This window comes from Cottoperca gobio, chromosome 7 (genome assembly GCF_900634415.1).
Source record: "Cottoperca gobio chromosome 7, fCotGob3.1, whole genome shotgun sequence".
NCBI lineage: Eukaryota > Metazoa > Chordata > Actinopteri > Perciformes > Bovichtidae > Cottoperca > Cottoperca gobio.
The window spans coordinates 9,088,205-9,106,881 of NC_041361.1; the positions used below are offsets into that span (position 1 = coordinate 9,088,205).

Consider the following 18,677-nt stretch of genomic DNA (forward strand, 5'->3'; position numbering starts at 1 on the left):
CTCTACATGTTGAGTCTCTACCACTTGAGTCTACAACTATGTACACATCGGTGACACATTACAGGAATATCCTGAATAAGTGAGTTGAGAATTAACCAAATGCAGATGAAAGAAGGGTTACTGAATGGTTTGAGCATAAGAGTAATATATATATATTTTTCTTCCTTCATACCCCACTCATCATTTCACAACCACTTTTACATCTTGTGACCCCTTGTGAGGTTGTTATGGGGTTAGAGCACAAATTGCAGTGCAATGATTATATGCTGCATTGTTGTCATAGTATCACCTCATAAAGTTAATATGGAAAGCTTGTTACCAAGCAGATGCCTATTTACACACTGAGCAGACACAGAGCAGCTTTGGCATTCATTTAAAACCGTGTCTCTGATGAATGTCCAATAAGTTCAATGTTCAGTGTCCTCCGTGGTTAGGCCTCCAACAAATCCTAAAGGGATTATTTTGCTCTTATACTTATATGCTAGTTGCTAACTTTGGCTCTCTGCTGTTTGGTGCTGGGGAGGTACCTGAAGGTGAAAAGCCGTTGCCTGATGCATTTGGAAACAACTTAGTGAAGAGCGGTGAGACTGAACCAAGACAGTAAAATTGTGGGCCATAAAACCAAAACAATGAGCTATAAGAATATAAAACGCCACCTAGAATTGAGGGTAACTGCAGAGTTGGGTAATAATTTTCTTCGGGTTTGTCACTACGATCGACCGCTTTCATATTTCACATAGTAATTTCATTCATTATTATCATGAATATATTGATAAGAGCAGAAACGTGAACATCAACACTATGTTAAACTGACACAAGAAACCAGGCAAGTACTGAGGTGTTTAATAAATAACAGCATGAACAACACAACATCAATAACAACAACAACATTAAAAGCTTGAATTCATTTTTTATATATACACATACTGTATATATTTTCATAATTGACTGTATAAACCATAAATATGACATGCAGTCCCCATAACTTAAAACAACCAGGACTTCTCGGACTGAGGTAGGGTCAGGGGCCAAGGGGTTGGATGGATGAAGCTATTTGTGTGTGTATGTGTGTTTGTATGTTTGGAGGCTGGGAAGAGGATTACAGTATTGGCAATAAAGCTGCAGTGGCTGTTTAGTAGAAATGTGTGTGCTTGGTTCATAGTTTGGTGATCAGGAGTCGTCCTCCCCAGTCAGTGCCCCAGTCAATCAGCCCAAGACTTCCGACTGAGAACACACACACATGCCGCGTTGATGCGGATGAAACGCCAGGCTGTCCGTTCCTTGTAGATGGTCAGGGCGCTTACGAATATGTGTGTGTTGGTGCAGTAGGAGTTCCAGTGGCGACTGTCGATGCCGAGACAGCCCGATTTGCCTGATCTGGAGCCTTGTTTTCCACCCCGTAACCCTGACCTTCCCCCTTTTGCAGTCCCAGAGCCTCTTTGCGTGGGGGATCGGCAGGTGGTCATATAGAAGAACTGTTTCTTCACGACGTTGTTGATTGTAACGTTGGGCAGCACTATCACCTCTTTCTCAGCTATGTCTGTGGCTCTTGTCAGGTTGCCCTCCCAGGTATTTATGCTGTCACAAACTGAGTACTCTCCTCGGTGCATGGTGTGCGATTTTGCTCTGCGCCTTACCCTCGACCCTCTCATCCCTTGAATGTCATAGCCCTCACCTTCCAGGGCATCATGGGATGGGGCCACCTCGCTGAAGACAACACGGGGCGAGGAGCGGTAGCGTCTCTTGGAGAAGAGCTTGGGGTCCACCACTGGGATGGAGGGGTCAGGGGGGGAATCCGACATAGAGTGCCCGACGACAGTGCTCCTATCCTGGGTGTGTGAAGCTGCCCGTTGGGGCCTCTTGGTCCTGTGGTGGCTGGTCCTACGATGCTCCTGTGGAGAATGGTGTTCAGAAAGGTGATCCCCGGCTGCTGTCTGCTGCTGTCCTGCTCTGTGATTGGCTGTCGTCTGCTGTCCAACTTTGTGATTGGCTGTCCCGGCGCACCGGGCCAATCCACCTCCCATGGTCTGTACAGCCTGGACGCCAATCAGGAGGAGCAGGACCAGTGATGACGACCTCATGGGCACACGTCCTGAGCCCGAGCACAGAAAGAAAAAAAGTTCAGATATCATGCTTATATGTCATGCTAATAGGCTATTGAAAGAAAAAGTAAGATGACCAAACATTTTCTGGAAACACAATTAAGATAGGCCTACAAATGTGAGGATTTGCTGTTCAACCTTTTGACTCTTGGTAATAAAAAAAAGCAATTTGATGGAATTCCTTAGATGGGCATTTATCATTACTTAATGAAGCGGACCACCGAAGTCGCGCTTATATTGGTTGTTTGCAATATGCTCCACAGTGATTGTCTCATCCACACATGTGTCTAGTATGTCCAATTATATTCATGCAGGTGTGCAGCGTGAGCATTATCACTCGCCGTTAAACCGGGGCCAAAGCTAAGTACCTGCTGCTGAGCTGCTTGTGCTTTCATTCATCGCTCTTTGTTAGGCGACTGAATAGGTGTTTGAATTTGAAATCTTTACTGCAATGTGTGTATTCATTTACAATGCATGTGTATTTGTTTGCATTGGTATTGTTAGTGTTTTCCTTTATGCTAATGTACACAATGTTTATTAGCCTGCTGTTGCTGTCTGCTGTTACCTCATACATGCCATTTAGCTAAACACTAGAGTAAGCCTATACTTTACAAACTTTATTAGCTTTCTGAGCAGAATCCTTGTGACTGCTCTGAAACTTTTTTTAAAAGCTCCCTCAAAGAGTTGAGCATTTTCCGCCAAATTGAAGTTAATCGAGTTAACTTTGCTTGAGAGACAACTGTTTAGTCCATTTTCACAATCACAGGGACATCTTTGGTCATTGAGCTTGCACACGTCTTGTTTTGTGCGTTGTTGTGATGAGTGTTGTGTACCTGTGGAATGTGTCCAGTTGAAGTGGGAGCCCCTGTGGACTCTAAAGCCAGACTCCAGTGCAGGCTGGGCCCCTCATGCCTGCCATCTGGAACCCCTGAACCAAAGCTCTGTAACACACACGCATAGAGACCAAATAATTAACCTAAACGTATTGAATCACAAATCAGCTTTTCATATATTTTATGTTGTGCGATATTTACTAAAACCAGTTACTGTTACAGATAAGAGAACACGAAACGTATCTTCTATCCTCGAGGTCGCACATTGGACATAATGTTCTTCTTTCAGACTGACAACGTACATTTAAAGTACTAAAAGTAGTAAAATAGTGCCAGTAAAACTCTCATCTCTTCCCCTGACTGCTCTCACAGACGTACACAATTTACCATTATCTGACCTTATCTCATGCGAAGTACACACACACACTCACCATGTTTAACTCTCAGAGCTTAGACTTGCCATACAATGGAATGTGCAGCATTTCACACCTCATTAGACGTTACATATATATATATATATATATATATATATATATACACATATAAACACATATATATACACATATATATAATATATATATTATATATATATAATATTGATATATTATATATAATATATATATATTATATATAATATTCATATATTATGTATAATATACAGTATATATTATATATATATATAATATATATATTATATATATAATATATATATTATATATATAATATATATATATTATATATAATATTCATATATTATGTATAATATACAGTATATATTATATATATATATATATATATATATATATATATATATATTATATATATATATATATATAAACATACATACAGTATGTACCTTTTCTTTTTTTTAGCGTAAAGCACTCCAACATGCATCATTAATGGGGGATGTGAACACATCCAAACACAAACAAGGAATGCATGTAAGATTGTTTTGAGGACTGGTTTGCATGCTTAGATGTTGGGATGTATATGAACACAACCCCTCTCACACAAAAATTCCGAAGGTCACTGAGGTGTGTTGAAACTGGTGTCAGTAATTGTGACTTATCTGCAGAGTTATGTAAAACACATACTTTGCTTAGTACATTGTTGGAATACCGCAACGTTTTATTAGTGTTGTAAATGTTTACGTCAACAGGTTTTAATTTAACAACCTTGTTGTTGTGAGGCAGAGCATCCTGGATGGATATATATATTTTTTAAAGAAGTGATTCATGTTCATGTTTACAAAGATGAAACATTATTTACTTTTTATTTAATCTTTTGTGGCATACAGACTTTCTGGATAAATGACTTCTATTGAAGTACTCACAGTGTAGCACATGATAACCAGAAGAGGTCAGTGTTGCCTGCATAGACCAGAATTGCATTAGAGAAGTTTAGCATCTTAAATCACTTTTCAGGTATTTTCCCACAGTCGAACAGTACTCACGTTTTTGAGATTTCTGTTCTTTACACATTTTCTTTATATATAAGGCAATGGTGGAGAGTAACTATGTGTACATGTACTCAATTACTGTATTTAGAGGAACTTGTACTTTAGTTGTATTGTATTTTAATTTAATGCTACTTTAACTTCTTTTCCACTACCTTTTCAGAGGTACTTCACTCAATACATATAGCTGTTGTTACTGGTTAAGATTTTTAAGACCGGATTTAGCTTTTTATATGCGCAAAATATGTATTTTACAAAATATTAAGTATTTTCATACGGTGAGCTTTTGATTTGATGCATTACTAACCCATAAGCATATAAAGTGCTTATCTTATCTCATAATAATCCATCATATAATGGTCTGTGACTCTTAAAGTGACTATTCTTTATAATGAGTACTTATGCACTTTTACTTAAGTAAAATCTTTAAATGCAGGACTTTCACATGTAATTAAATACTTTCACAGTAAAAATATATTTACTTGATTAAAAGTTGTGAATACTTCAGGGTGAGTTTGGCATTGAAAACGCAAAACTTTGAAGTTATCTTTAGAGACGGAGAGGTCATTTGTTTGAGACTTTTGAGAAAATGACCTACTGGTGATATCTTTTGGCTTCACTAAACACAATCAAACACTTGCACGCCTACACACTCACACACATATGGAGCTCATGGTCCAAACAGGCAGTGAGCTGATTGATCCCGGCTGACGGGCAGCTCACTATTTACATGGCCCAGGGTGAGCCTGGAGGATCCTAATGTTAAAAATATGTGGCTTGTGTTTAATACCAGTAGAGCTAGCGTAAACACTGCAGCGTAGGAGCACAGGGGTCAGAGCAGTTTAGAGAGCACCTCTGATTTATGGGATTATTTCAGCACAAGATCAGAATCTGTCTGGCTTTCTCTTTGACCCCCTCACAAATACTGTATGAAAATTAACGAACGATAGATGCTCCTGCGGCTTTCAGCTCAGTTTTGATTGTTTGTGTTATGGTTTTGCGGTTTCTGTACCAGTAATTGTGTACTAGTATCACTTGAAAGTTATATATTCCAGCCACATTTCCAGGGTTTTGACTGGGCCTGGAATCGACCATGTTAGATGAAAGGGTCCAATGGATTTTACATGCGAGCGTACATCCTATATCAAACTGTAGGGGGGGAAAGGTGATCCATATGGTACTGATAAAACAGGAAGTCTTAGAGTGCTGCGTGAGGCTCCCTGAACCTTTTGACGTGCATGGGACAGTAAGCTGTTTTTCCTCTTTAGTATCCAGGCAAAAAAAGTCACACAAATACACATGGCAGATGCCCTGAAGAACAAGAGAGCTATTATTATATAAGGCATTCCAACACTGTTTAAGCAAATGCTACAGAAATGACAGACACAATATGGTTCATATTTACAGACACTCATCATACTGTATTAATACACACTGGTATAAACAAAGCAGTTGTTGCATATCCTTTTATGATTAATGCCTTGTACAGTTTGCACCAAGGAGGATGTTTATGAGAACAAGACTTTGTAAAACGGCCTCATGTGGCTTACTGCAGCGTCCCTTGCTCTAAGGAGTTTCCCTTTCTCACAATAGGCTGATTCCCCAGCTTTGCCAAACTGTAAATCAAGACCATCTCTGTTGAGTCATCCATCACTTCAAATGCTACAATGGCATGTGCGTTGAAAGCACCAAGTTTGGTACCACCTGATTAAACAAGATTGACAAAGTTGATGAAAGCGTTTGGAAAGAAGAGATAAACTAGGTTGTGACCTGCAAAACCAATCATTAGGCGGCATGGGAGGAAAACACTTCAGACAGAGATGAATTACTTAGCCCAAGGAAGTGAAGCCCAGCCACACATTTACTGGTACTGACTAAGCAGTTAGCCAATAACACATTCAGTGTGCCAGTCCACAAGATGCTCCATTAATCATACTGTGGTGCCAACACGCTGCCAAGGTGCTGCATGTGGTTACAGTACTGTGTGTTGACTGTGATACAATGACAACAAGGCAGGTGGACCAAAACATGAGCAGTTTAGGAGAGCTTTGCCTGCCATCAATCCGAGGTTAGTTTACATTTAGCAGGGGTGTCTTCCTATCAGTGTGACACATTAGTCATTAGATACAAGTCCTTGTTAAAAGATGTGCAGGAACGGCATGTCAACAGTTCTCTGAAACAAACACACACCTCTCTCTCTGAGCGATGAAAGCCGCATCAGATTATGAGGGGGTGAGAAAGAAAGACTGACAGCTGCGGAGATAGTGAGAAAGGAGACAGAGAGCGGGTGATGCAGAGGAAAACAGAGCAAGGTCAACAGTGTTTCTGTGTCTCTCATCAAGTCTGTGTAGTGCAGTTCCTCCTGCTGTCATCCACTGGAAATGATTATAAAGAGGGATGACTGCCAGGTCAACTTGCTCTCTTTTTACTTTAACACCCATCCAAATATTTTTAATTTCCTCTCAAGAAATCGTAAACTAATGCTCATTAATCAAAGCCTGGAGACATGCAGTGACTTATAAGGATCTTTGAGTCTTTGAGGACTAAGTACGTCTTACATTTGGAGAAGGCTGAATTTGAAATCAAACTCAAAAATAAAATGGAGGGTTGGAACAGAATTCACATCTGCATCTATGTCTTTTCTCATAATGTCTTTTTTTATTTTACAGAGCCATACTCGCAGATGAAAGGCCTCCGTTTCCTTGTTCAGCCACCGTTTCATTCACCGTTGTAATCGAACCTGTCATCAAATGAAAGACAATCTGCTCGTCACAGTTTAGACAAGCCGCTTCGTGAAACTAATACAACAGCCAAGATACTGCCATAAATCACGTTTTTGTCACGCAATGTGATGTAATGCAGCGTCTGTTAAAAGCAAAAATGTAGTTACACTCTCCAAACGTTCTTGAGAGACTGTCAGTGTGGCTGGTTATTCTTCGAAACACTTTAAAGGTCTCGTATGTGGAATACACAGCGCAGGTCGGACAGTCAGAACATCGTAACCATAAAATAAACTTGGAAAATGCATGTTTTTTGTTTTTCTCCTTAAAGAAATCTGATACAAATTTAACAGTGCAATTTATTAACTCAAGTGCAAATAAAAAAGTAGTCAAATTGTGAAACTCAAAACCAAGGTCTGATTATTCTTGTACCTTCGTTTAACGCCGCTCTTATCACAGAGTCTTTCTAAAATGTGTTATGGTGCAACTGAGTGTGGTTTTCACTGAGGATGGTTAACTTCAAGACAACTTGTTCTATATCGCATCAAAATATGGTCCATAATACTGAGTTTACAGGTACGATTCTGCACCTTTTTGTTTCTGAATCAGCCGTAGCTTTAATTCCAGGCTGATGAAAAGAACTAGAAGTGAACAATATCAGACTTTAGACACGTGACTGTCGTAATGTGAATAGCAGAGATGAGGGAGATATCAGCTTCTGCCTCGTCTTCATGTTCAAATATATTTGAAGTGAGAACTAAGGCACCTGTTGTGCATCAGGAATACTTTAAACGATAAACTCTGCTGCTCTGGCCTCAGGACACAGGAAGAAACTGACAGACACACACAACCTGTTAAAGCGCTTGACTCCTCCGTGCGATGACAACTGATGCAAGATTTGCCAAACAAAAGAACATTTAGTGTACATAGTGTTATACTACGAACTGAACAACTGCTATAATATTGAAAACAGAACATATGTGCAGTTCTTGACATCAGCATTACCTTGATAGGTTTACTGGGTGCGGCAATAAAATATGCCTGCTGTGTACAACACGCAGCTAAATGTGTTTCCAACTTTCTCTAAAAAACTAGAAGCTTTTTAAAACACTGACCTTTTATTAAACTTAGCTGGCTGATACTGGCAGCTCCACAGACGCAGGTACTTCACTTCACTCATCCACTGAATGTTTTCCAGCTCAGTAACATGCTGCCAACAAGACCTCTGAAATCTGTGGCATCAAGTTTTATGAGCAACCATTTGAAACAAATTTACCTGTGATAAAAGTGTAAATGAACGTGGTGCCAGGCTGTGACAGGGGGGGATATCAAGAAGTCTGTATTTGAAGTTACTTGCTGGTTGCCTGTAGGATTTAATATATATCATCATTCTATACGTGTGTTTCTCTTCATTAGTTTAAACATTTATTAGGTAAAATATCTTCAGGATAATGTTGAGAATATCAGGGAATCCAGCAAAACCAAACCGACTTTGGCCATGAGCCAGCATCTTCATCCTGCTGTATCGTGACTTTATCTGTCTGTCTGTCAGTCAGTCTGTCTCATTTATCCTGGCTCTCCCCTTTTTCTCTCCTGGCATCTGACCTATGTCGTCTTTTCTCTCACAGTTAAAAGCCAAGGTAGCTTCCTGGATACATGGCTGTTTCTGTATCTAACAACACTAACCGATTTCAACACTGTGAGAGAGCATGTATGCAGGTGTGGAGCACTGCTCTTATGGATCCTCTCTATCATTTCCTTGTGTTTTGGGAAATTACACAACCATTTTCTGATCATATCTATAGAACCCCTTACCGTCTTCCAACTTGGCTGTTCTCAAACTGAGACTGTGCGTGTGTTGTTGTTTTTTTGTATTGTTGGCTACAAATAATTGGCTACTGCTTCAGAAGCAGTAAAATCATTTCTATAAAGACGTGCCAAAAACCCAGACAATCGGATTTCAATTAACATTTCCAGTGGAAGGAATTTGACTTGGAACTGGGATAATTGAAACAGTTGGACTTGTGTCCACATATGGATCCACTTTTACTCTTTTTCACTAGTGCACATTGTCCAAGAAAAGTAGACGTCAAAGTATTGTGTCAAGAGGGGAAAGGTGTGCCAATGAAGTTTAGCTGGATGTTGAACACTTTATAAATCCGTCCCTCATACCTGACACAGGAGGTACAATAACATGCCTATTTGATCTTTAAGTCACCATACACTCTCAATGTCTAAATTCCCTTTGATGTGGCAAAGCTCAAAGGCACTTAAACATTGACAAGGCTCTCATTCCAGTCCAAGATACTGAAACCCTTTTCTGGGAACCACAGACTTTAAGTTGGGCGTATTCTGTATCTCTCTGGGCTTTTTATCTGTTTTTCAGCGGAGACTTTGCACGTCTTCAGCTACGCATAATGCTACATGTGGTAAAACGTTTTAAATCGGCTTTTGGCACAATATTTGTTCCAGGATTGTTTTTTATTTGCAAGGGCAACCCTGAGACAAAGCAGAGACATGACTACAATGTAACCTCAGCCTTTCCCCTGTTGTCACATTGTCCTACAATAAATTGAACAGTGATTCATCCTAATAGAAAGATTGAATCCTTGTGATGTTTGTGAAAGAAGTCCAAAATAAACAACATTTTTAGCTGAGAGCGAAATTGAGCTGTAATTGCATTTGGAGCAGTAGACGTGGACATTGATAGAGAGATAGGAGATATGAGAGGAGAGAGAAAGGAGAAACACCTTAGAGAACACAGAGAGAAGAGAGGATTGATATAGAGGAGAATATATATGATTATATATAATAAAGGATAGAGTAGATACAAGGTAGGCATATATTAGGGATAAGAGACAGGAGGAGAGAGAGTATATAATATATATATTATATATATAATATATATATTATCTAACTATCATAGATTATGTATATATAAATTATATATATAGTATATATATATGTAATATATATATATATTATATATAAACATTACATACGTTTATTGTACCTTTCTTTTTTTTTTTAGCGTTAAAGGCACCTCCCAACTGCATCATTAATGGGGGATGTGAAACACATCCAAAAACAACAAACAAGGAATGCATTAGTAAGATTGTTTTGAGGATGGTTTGCTGCTTAGATGTTGGGATGTATATGAAAACAACACACAAACCCCTCTTCAACAAAATTACCGAAGGTGCACTGAGGTGTGTTGAAATGGTGTCAGTAAGTGACCTATCTGCAAGCAGTTATGTAAAACACATACTTGATTAGGACATTGTTGGAATACCGCACCGTTTTATTAGTGTTGTAAATGTTTACCCGTCAACAGGTTTTTAAGTTAACAAACCTTGTTGTTGTGAGGCAGAGCATCCTGGATGGATATATATATTTTTTTAAAGAAGTGATTCATGTTCATGTTTACAAAGATGAAACATTATTTACTTTTATTTAACTCTTGTGGCATAAGACTTTTGGATAAATGACCTCTATTGAAGTACTCACAGTGTAGACATGATAACACAGAGAGGTCAGTGTTGCCTGCATTAGACCAGAATTGCATTAGAGAAGTTTAGCATTTAAATCACTTTCAGGTATTTTCCCACAGTCGAACAGTACTCACGTTTTTTTGAGATTTGTTCTTTACACATTTCTTTTATATATAGGAATGGTGGAGAGGAACTATGTTGTACATGTACAATTACTGTATTTAGAGGAACTTGTACTTAGTTGTATTGTATTTAATTTAATGCTACTTTAAATTCTTTTCCACTACCTTTTCAGAGGTACTTCACTCAATACATATAGCTGTTGTTACTGGTTAAGTTTTTTAAGACCGGATTTAGCTTTTTATAGCGCAAAATATGTATTTTACAAATATAAGGTATTTCATACGGTGAGCTTTTGATTTGATGCATTACAACCCATAAGCATACTAAATGCTTATCTTATCTCATAATAATCCCTCATATAATTGTCTGTGACTCTAAAGTGACTATTCTTTATAATGAGTATATTATGCACTTTTACTTAAGTAAATCTTTAAATGCAGGACTTTCACATGTAATTAAATACTTTCACATAAAAATATATTTACTTGATTAAAGTTGTGGATACTTCAGTGAGTTGGCATTGAAAACGCAAAAACTTGTGAAGTTATCTTTAGAGACGGAGAGGTAATTGTTGAGACTTTTGAGAAAATGACCTACTGGTGATATCTTTGGCTTCAACAAACCACAATCAAACACTTTCACGCCTACACACTCACACACATATGGAGCTCATGGTCCAAACAGCGTGAGCTGATTGATCCTCGGCTGACGGGCAGCTCACTATTTACATGGCCAGGGTGAGCTGGAGGATCCTAATGTTAAAATATGGTTGGCTTGTGTTAATACCAGTAGAGCTAGCGTAAACAATGCAGTAGGAGCACAGGGGTCAGAGCGGTTTTAGAGAGCACCTCTGACTTATGGGATTATTTCAGCACAAGATCAGAATCGTCTGGCTTTCTCTTTGACCCCTCACAACTCTGTATGAAAATAACGAACGATTAGATGCTCCGCGGCTTTCAGCTCAGTTTGATGTTTTGTGTATGGTTGTTGCGGTTTCTTACCAGTAATTGTGTACTAGTATCACTTGAAAGTTATTATATTCAGCCACATTTCCAGGGTTTTGACTGGGCCTGGAATCGACCATGTTAGATGAAAGGGTCCAATGGATTTACATGCGAGCGTACATCCTATATCAAAACTGTAGGGGGGGGAAAGGTGATCCATATGGTACTGATAAAACAGGAAGTCTTAGAGTGCTGCGTGAGGCTCCCTGAACCTTTTGAAGTGCAGTGACAGTAAGCTTGTTTCCTCTTTAGTATCCAGGCAAAAAAAAGTCACCACAAATACACAGGGCAGATGCCCTGAAGAACAAGAGAGCTATTATTATATAAAGGCATTCACACACTGTTTAAGCAAATGCTACAGAAAGTGACAGACACAATATGGTTCATATTTACAGGACACTCATCATACTTATTAATACACACTGGATAAACAAAGCAGTTGTTGCATATCCTTTTATGATTAATGCCTTGTACAGTTGCACCAAGGAGGATGTTTATGAGAACAAAGACTTTGTAAAACGGCCTCATGTGTTACTGCAGCGTCCCTTGCTCTAAGGAGTTTCCCTTTCTCACAATAGGCTGATTCCCCAGCTTTGCAAACTGTAATCAGACCACTCTGTTGAGTCATCCATCACTCAAATGCGCAACAATGGCCAGGTGCGTTGAAAGCACCAAGTTTTGTACCACCTGATTAAACAAGTATGACAAAGTTGATTGAAAGCGTTTGGAGAAAGAAGAGATAAACTAGGTTGTGACCTGCAAAACCAATCATTGGCGGCATGGGAGGAAAACACTTCAGACAGAGATGAATATTACTTAGCCCAAGGAAGTGAAGCCCAGCCACACATTTACTGGTACTGACTAAGCAGTTAGCCAATAACACATTCAGTGTGCCAGTCCAACGATGCTCCATTAATATAATGTGGTGCCAACACGCTGCCAAGGTGCTGCATGTGGTTACAGTACTGTGTGTGACGGTGATACAATGACAACAAGGCAGGTGGACCAAAACATGAGCAGTTTAGGAGAGCTTTGCTGCCGCCACAATCCGAGGGTTAGTTTACATTTAGCAGGGTGTCTTCCTATCAGTGTGACACATTAGTCATTAGATACAAGTCCTGTTTTAAAAGATGTGCAGGAACGGCATGTCAACAGGTCTCTGAAACAAAAACACACACCTCTCTCTCTGAGCGATGAAAGCCGCACAGATTATGAGGGGGTGAGAAAGAAAGATGAAAGCTGCGGAGATAGTGAGAAAGGAGAAAGGAGCGGGTGATGCAGAGGAAAACAGAGCAAGGTAAAGTGTTTCTGTGTCTCTTCATCAAGTCTGTGTAGTGCAGTTCTCCTGCTGTCATCCACTGGAAATGTTTAAAGAGGGATGACTGCCAGGTCAACTTGCTCTCTTTTACTTTAACACCCATCCAAATATTTTTAATTTCCTCTCAAGAAATCGTTAAACTAATGCTCATAATCAAAGCCTGGAGGAGATGCAGTGGACTTATAAGGATCTTTGGTCTTTGAGGACTAAGTACGTCTTACATTTGGAGAGGCTGAATTTGAAATCAAACTCAAAAATAAAATGGAGGGGTTGGAACAGAATTCACATCTGCATCTTGTCTTTCTCATAATGTCTGTTTGTATTTTACAGAGCCATAATCGCAGATGAAAGGCCTCCGTTACCTTTCGCCAACGTGCATTCACCGTTGTATATCGAACCTGTCATCAAATGAAAGACAATCTGCTCGTCACAGTTAGACAAGCCGCTTCGTGAGAACTACTACAACAGCAAGATTACTGCCTAAATCACGTTTTTGCACAGCAAGTGAGTAATGCAGCGTCTGTTGAAAAGCAAATTGACTGTATAAACCATAAATATGACATGCAGTCCCCATAACTTAAAACAACCAGGACTTCTCGGACTGAGGTAGGGTCAGGGGGCCAAGGGGTTGGATGGATGAAGCTATTTGTGTGTGTATGTGTGTTTGTATGTTTGGAGGCTGGGAAGAGGATTACAGTATTGGCAATAAAGCTGCAGTGGCTGTTTAGTAGAAATGTGTGTGCTTGGTTCATAGTTTGGTGATCAGGAGTCGTCCTCCCCAGTCAGTGCCCCAGTCAATCAGCCCAAGACTTCCGACTGAGAACACACACACATGCCGCGTTGATGCGGATGAAACGCCAGGCTGTCCGTTCCTTGTAGATGGTCAGGGCGCTTACGAATATGTGTGTGTTGGTGCAGTAGGAGTTCCAGTGGCGACTGTCGATGCCGAGACAGCCCGATTTGCCTGATCTGGAGCCTTGTTTTCCACCCCGTAACCCTGACCTTCCCCCTTTTGCAGTCCCAGAGCCTCTTTGCGTGGGGATCGGCAGGTGGTCATATAGAAGAACTGTTTCTTCACGACGTTGTTGATTGTAACGTTGGGCAGCACTATCACCTCTTTCTCAGCTATGTCTGTGGCTCTTGTCAGGTTGCCCTCCCAGGTATTTATGCTGTCACAAACTGAGTACTCTCCTCGGTGCATGGTGTGCGATTTTGCTCTGCGCCTTACCCTCGACCCTCTCATCCCTTGAATGTCATAGCCCTCACCTTCCAGGGCATCATGGGATGGGGCCACCTCGCTGAAGACAACACGGGGCGAGGAGCGGTAGCGTCTCTTGGAGAAGAGCTTGGGGTCCACCACTGGGATGGAGGGGTCAGGGGGGGAATCCGACATAGAGTGCCCGACGACAGTGCTCCTATCCTGGGTGTGTGAAGCTGCCCGTTGGGGCCTCTTGGTCCTGTGGTGGCTGGTCCTACGATTGCTCCTGTGGAGAATGGTGTTCAGAAAGGTGGATCCCCGGCTGCTGTCTGCTGCTGTCCTGCTCTGTGATTGGCTGTCGTCTGCTGTCCAACTTTGTGATTGGCTGTCCCGGCGCACCGGGCCAATCCACCTCCCATGGTCTGTACAGCCTGGACGCCAATCAGGAGGAGCAGGACCAGTGATGACGACCTCATGGGCACACGTCCTGAGCCCGAGCACAGAAAGAAAAAAAGTTCAGATATCATGCTTATATGTCATGCTAATAGGCTATTGAAAGAAAAAGTAAGATGACCAAACATTTTCTGGAAACACAATTAAGATAGGCCTACAAATGTGAGGATTTGCTGTTCAACCTTTTGACTCTTGGTAATAAAAAAAAGCAATTTGATGGAATTCCTTAGATGGGCATTTATCATTACTTAATGAAGCGGACCACCGAAGTCGCGCTTATATTGGTTGTTTGCAATATGCTCCACAGTGATTGTCTCATCCACACATGTGTCTAGTATGTCCAATTATATTCATGCAGGTGTGCAGCGTGAGCATTATCACTCGCCGTTAAACCGGGGCCAAAGCTAAGTACCTGCTGCTGAGCTGCTTGTGCTTTCATTCATCGCTCTTTGTTAGGCGACTGAATAGGTGTTTGAATTTGAAATCTTTACTGCAATGTGTGTATTCATTTACAATGCATGTGTATTTGTTTGCATTGGTATTGTTAGTGTTTTCCTTTATGCTAATGTACACAATGTTATTAGCCTGCTGTTGCTGTCTGCTGTTACCTCATACATGCCATTTAGCTAAACACTAGAGTAAGCCTATACTTTACAAACTTTATTAGCTTTCTGAGCAGAATCCTTGTGACTGCTCTGAAACTTTTTTTAAAAGCTCCCTCAAAGAGTTGAGCATTTTCCGCCAAATTGAAGTTAATCGAGTTAACTTTGCTTGAGAGACAACTGTTTAGTCCATTTTCACAATCACAGGGACATCTTTGGTCATTGAGCTTGCACACGTCTTGTTTGTGCGTTGTTGTGATGAGTGTTGTGTACCTGTGGAATGTGTCCAGTTGAAGTGGGAGCCCCTGTGGACTCTAAAGCCAGACTCCAGTGCAGGCTGGGCCCCTCATGCCTGCCATCTGGAACCCCTGAACCAAAGCTCTGTAACACACACGCATAGAGACCAAATAATTAACCTAAACGTATTGAATCACAAATCAGCTTTTCATATATTTTATGTTGTGCGATATTTACTAAAACCAGTTACTGTTACAGATAAGAGAACACGAAACGTATCTTCTATCCTCGAGGTCGCACATTGGACATAATGTTCTTCTTTCAGACTGACAACGTACATTTAAAGTACTAAAAGTAGTAAAATAGTGCCAGTAAAACTCTCATCTCTTCCCTGACTGCTCTCACAGACTACACAATTTACCATTATCTGACCTTATCTCATGCGAAGTACACACACACACTCACCATGTTTAACTCTCAGAGCTTAGACTTGCCATACAATGGAATGTGCAGCATTTCACACCTCATTAGACGTTACATATATATATATATATATATATATATATATATACACATATAAACACATATATATACACATCTATATAATATAGATATTATAATATATATAATATTGATATATTATATATAATATATATATAGTATATATAATATTCATATATTATGTATAATATACAGTATATATTATATATGATATATAATATATATATTATATATATAATATATATATTATATATATAATATATTATATATTATATATAATATTCATAATATTATGTATAATATACAGTATATATTATATATATATATATTATATATATATATACTCTCTATATTATTAAATATCTCTCTATCCCTACATACAGTATGTACCTTTTCTTTTTTTTAGCGTAAAGCACTCCAACATGCATCATTAATGGGGGATGTGAACACATCCAAACACAAACAAGGAATGCATGTAAGATTGTTTTGAGGACTGGTTTGCATGCTTAGATGTTGGGATGTATATGAACACAACCCCTCTCACACAAAAATTCCGAAGGTCACTGATGTGTGTTGAAACTGGTGTCAGTAATTGTGACTTATCTGCAGAGTTATGTAAAACACATACTTTGCTTAGTACATTGTTGGAATACCGCAACGTTTTATTAGTGTTGTAAATGTTTACGTCAACAGGTTTTAATTTAACAACCTTGTTGTTGTGAGGCAGAGCATCCTGGATGGATATATATATTTTTTAAAGAAGTGATTCATGTTCATGTTTACAAAGATGAAACATTATTTACTTTTTATTTAATCTTTTGTGGCATACAGACTTTCTGGATAAATGACTTCTATTGAAGTACTCACAGTGTAGCACATGATAACCAGAAGAGGTCAGTGTTGCCTGCATAGACCAGAATTGCATTAGAGAAGTTTAGCATCTTAAATCACTTTTCAGGTATTTTCCCACAGTCGAACAGTACTCACGTTTTTGAGATTTCTGTTCTTTACACATTTTCTTTATATATAAGGCAATGGTGGAGAGTAACTATGTGTACATGTACTCAATTACTGTATTTAGAGGAACTTGTACTTTAGTTGTATTGTATTTTAATTTAATGCTACTTTAACTTCTTTTCCACTACCTTTTCAGAGGTACTTCACTCAATACATATAGCTGTTGTTACTGGTTAAGATTTTTAAGACCGGATTTAGCTTTTTATATGCGCAAAATATGTATTTTACAAAATATTAAGTATTTTCATACGGTGAGCTTTTGATTTGATGCATTACTAACCCATAAGCATATAAAGTGCTTATCTTATCTCATAATAATCCATCATATAATGGTCTGTGACTCTTAAAGTGACTATTCTTTATAATGAGTACTTATGCACTTTTACTTAAGTAAAATCTTTAAATGCAGGACTTTCACATGTAATTAAATACTTTCACAGTAAAAATATATTTACTTGATTAAAAGTTGTGAATACTTCAGGGTGAGTTTGGCATTGAAAACGCAAAACTTTGAAGTTATCTTTAGAGACGGAGAGGTCATTTGTTTGAGACTTTTGAGAAAATGACCTACTGGTGATATCTTTTGGCTTCACTAAACACAATCAAACACTTGCACGCCTACACACTCACACACATATGGAGCTCATGGTCCAAACAGGCAGTGAGCTGATTGATCCCGGCTGACGGGCAGCTCACTATTTACATGGCCCAGGGTGAGCCTGGAGGATCCTAATGTTAAAAATATGTGGCTTGTGTTTAATACCAGTAGAGCTAGCGTAAACACTGCAGCGTAGGAGCACAGGGGTCAGAGCAGGTTTAGAGAGCACCTCTGATTTATGGGATTATTTCAGCACAAGATCAGAATCTGTCTGGCTTTCTCTTTGACCCCCTCACAAATACTGTATGAAAATTAACGAACGATTAGATGCTCCTGCGGCTTTCAGCTCAGTTTTGATTGTTTGTGTTATGGTTTTGCGGTTTCTGTACCAGTAATTGTGTACTAGTATCACTTGAAAGTTATATATTCCAGCCACATTTCCAGGGTTTTGACTGGGCCTGGAATCGACCATGTTAGATGAAAGGGTCCAATGGATTTTACATGCGAGCGTACATCCTATATCAAACTGTAGGGGGGGAAAGGTGATCCATATGGTACTGATAAAACAGGAAGTCTTAGAGTGCTGCGTGAGGCTCCCTGAACCTTTTGACGTGCATGGGACAGTAAGCTGTTTTTCCTCTTTAGTATCCAGGCAAAAAAAGTCACACAAATACACATGGCAGATGCCCTGAAGAACAAGAGAGCTATTATTATATAAGGCATTCCAACACTGTTTAAGCAAATGCTACAGAAATGACAGACACAATATGGTTCATATTACAGACACTCATCATACTGTATTAATACACACTGGTATAAACAAAGCAGTTGTTGCATATCCTTTTATGATTAATGCCTTGTACAGTTTGCACCAAGGAGGATGTTTATGAGAACAAGACTTTGTAAAACGGCCTCATGTGGCTTACTGCAGCGTCCCTTGCTCTAAGGAGTTTCCCTTCTCACAATAGGCTGATTCCCCAGCTTTGCCAAACTGTAAATCAAGACCATCTCTGTTGAGTCATCC

At 39.4% G+C, this 18,677-nt stretch overlaps 2 protein-coding genes across 2 annotated transcripts; both read right to left on the reverse strand.

The window, feature by feature from the left end:
- Nucleotides 1-837: 837 nt before the first annotated feature.
- On the reverse strand, nt 838-3,094 carry LOC115010778 (nerve growth factor-like). The gene is made up of 2 exons (XM_029435562.1): nt 2,936-3,094; nt 838-2,092 (listed from the first exon to the last, which is right to left on the reverse strand). The coding sequence occupies exon 2, from the start codon at nt 2,079-2,081 to the stop codon at nt 1,203-1,205; it is 879 nt and encodes a 292-aa protein (XP_029291422.1). The 5' UTR covers nt 2,082-2,092; nt 2,936-3,094; the 3' UTR covers nt 838-1,202.
- Nucleotides 3,095-13,687: 10,593 nt separating this feature from the next.
- On the reverse strand, nt 13,688-15,732 carry LOC115010779 (nerve growth factor-like). The gene is given in 5 exon segments (XM_029435563.1): nt 13,688-14,089; nt 14,092-14,527; nt 14,529-14,558; nt 14,560-14,732; nt 15,574-15,732. Coding segments are annotated over 4 exon segments (876 nt in total). The 5' UTR covers nt 14,722-14,732; nt 15,574-15,732; the 3' UTR covers nt 13,688-13,841.
- Between the last annotated feature and the right edge of the window lie 2,945 nt (nt 15,733-18,677).

Excerpts from the sequence above, each read along its gene's own strand:
- LOC115010778 (XM_029435562.1), bottom strand. The coding sequence starts at position 2,081 with ATGAGGTCGTCATCACTGGTCCTGCTCCTCCTGATTGGCGTCCAGGCT.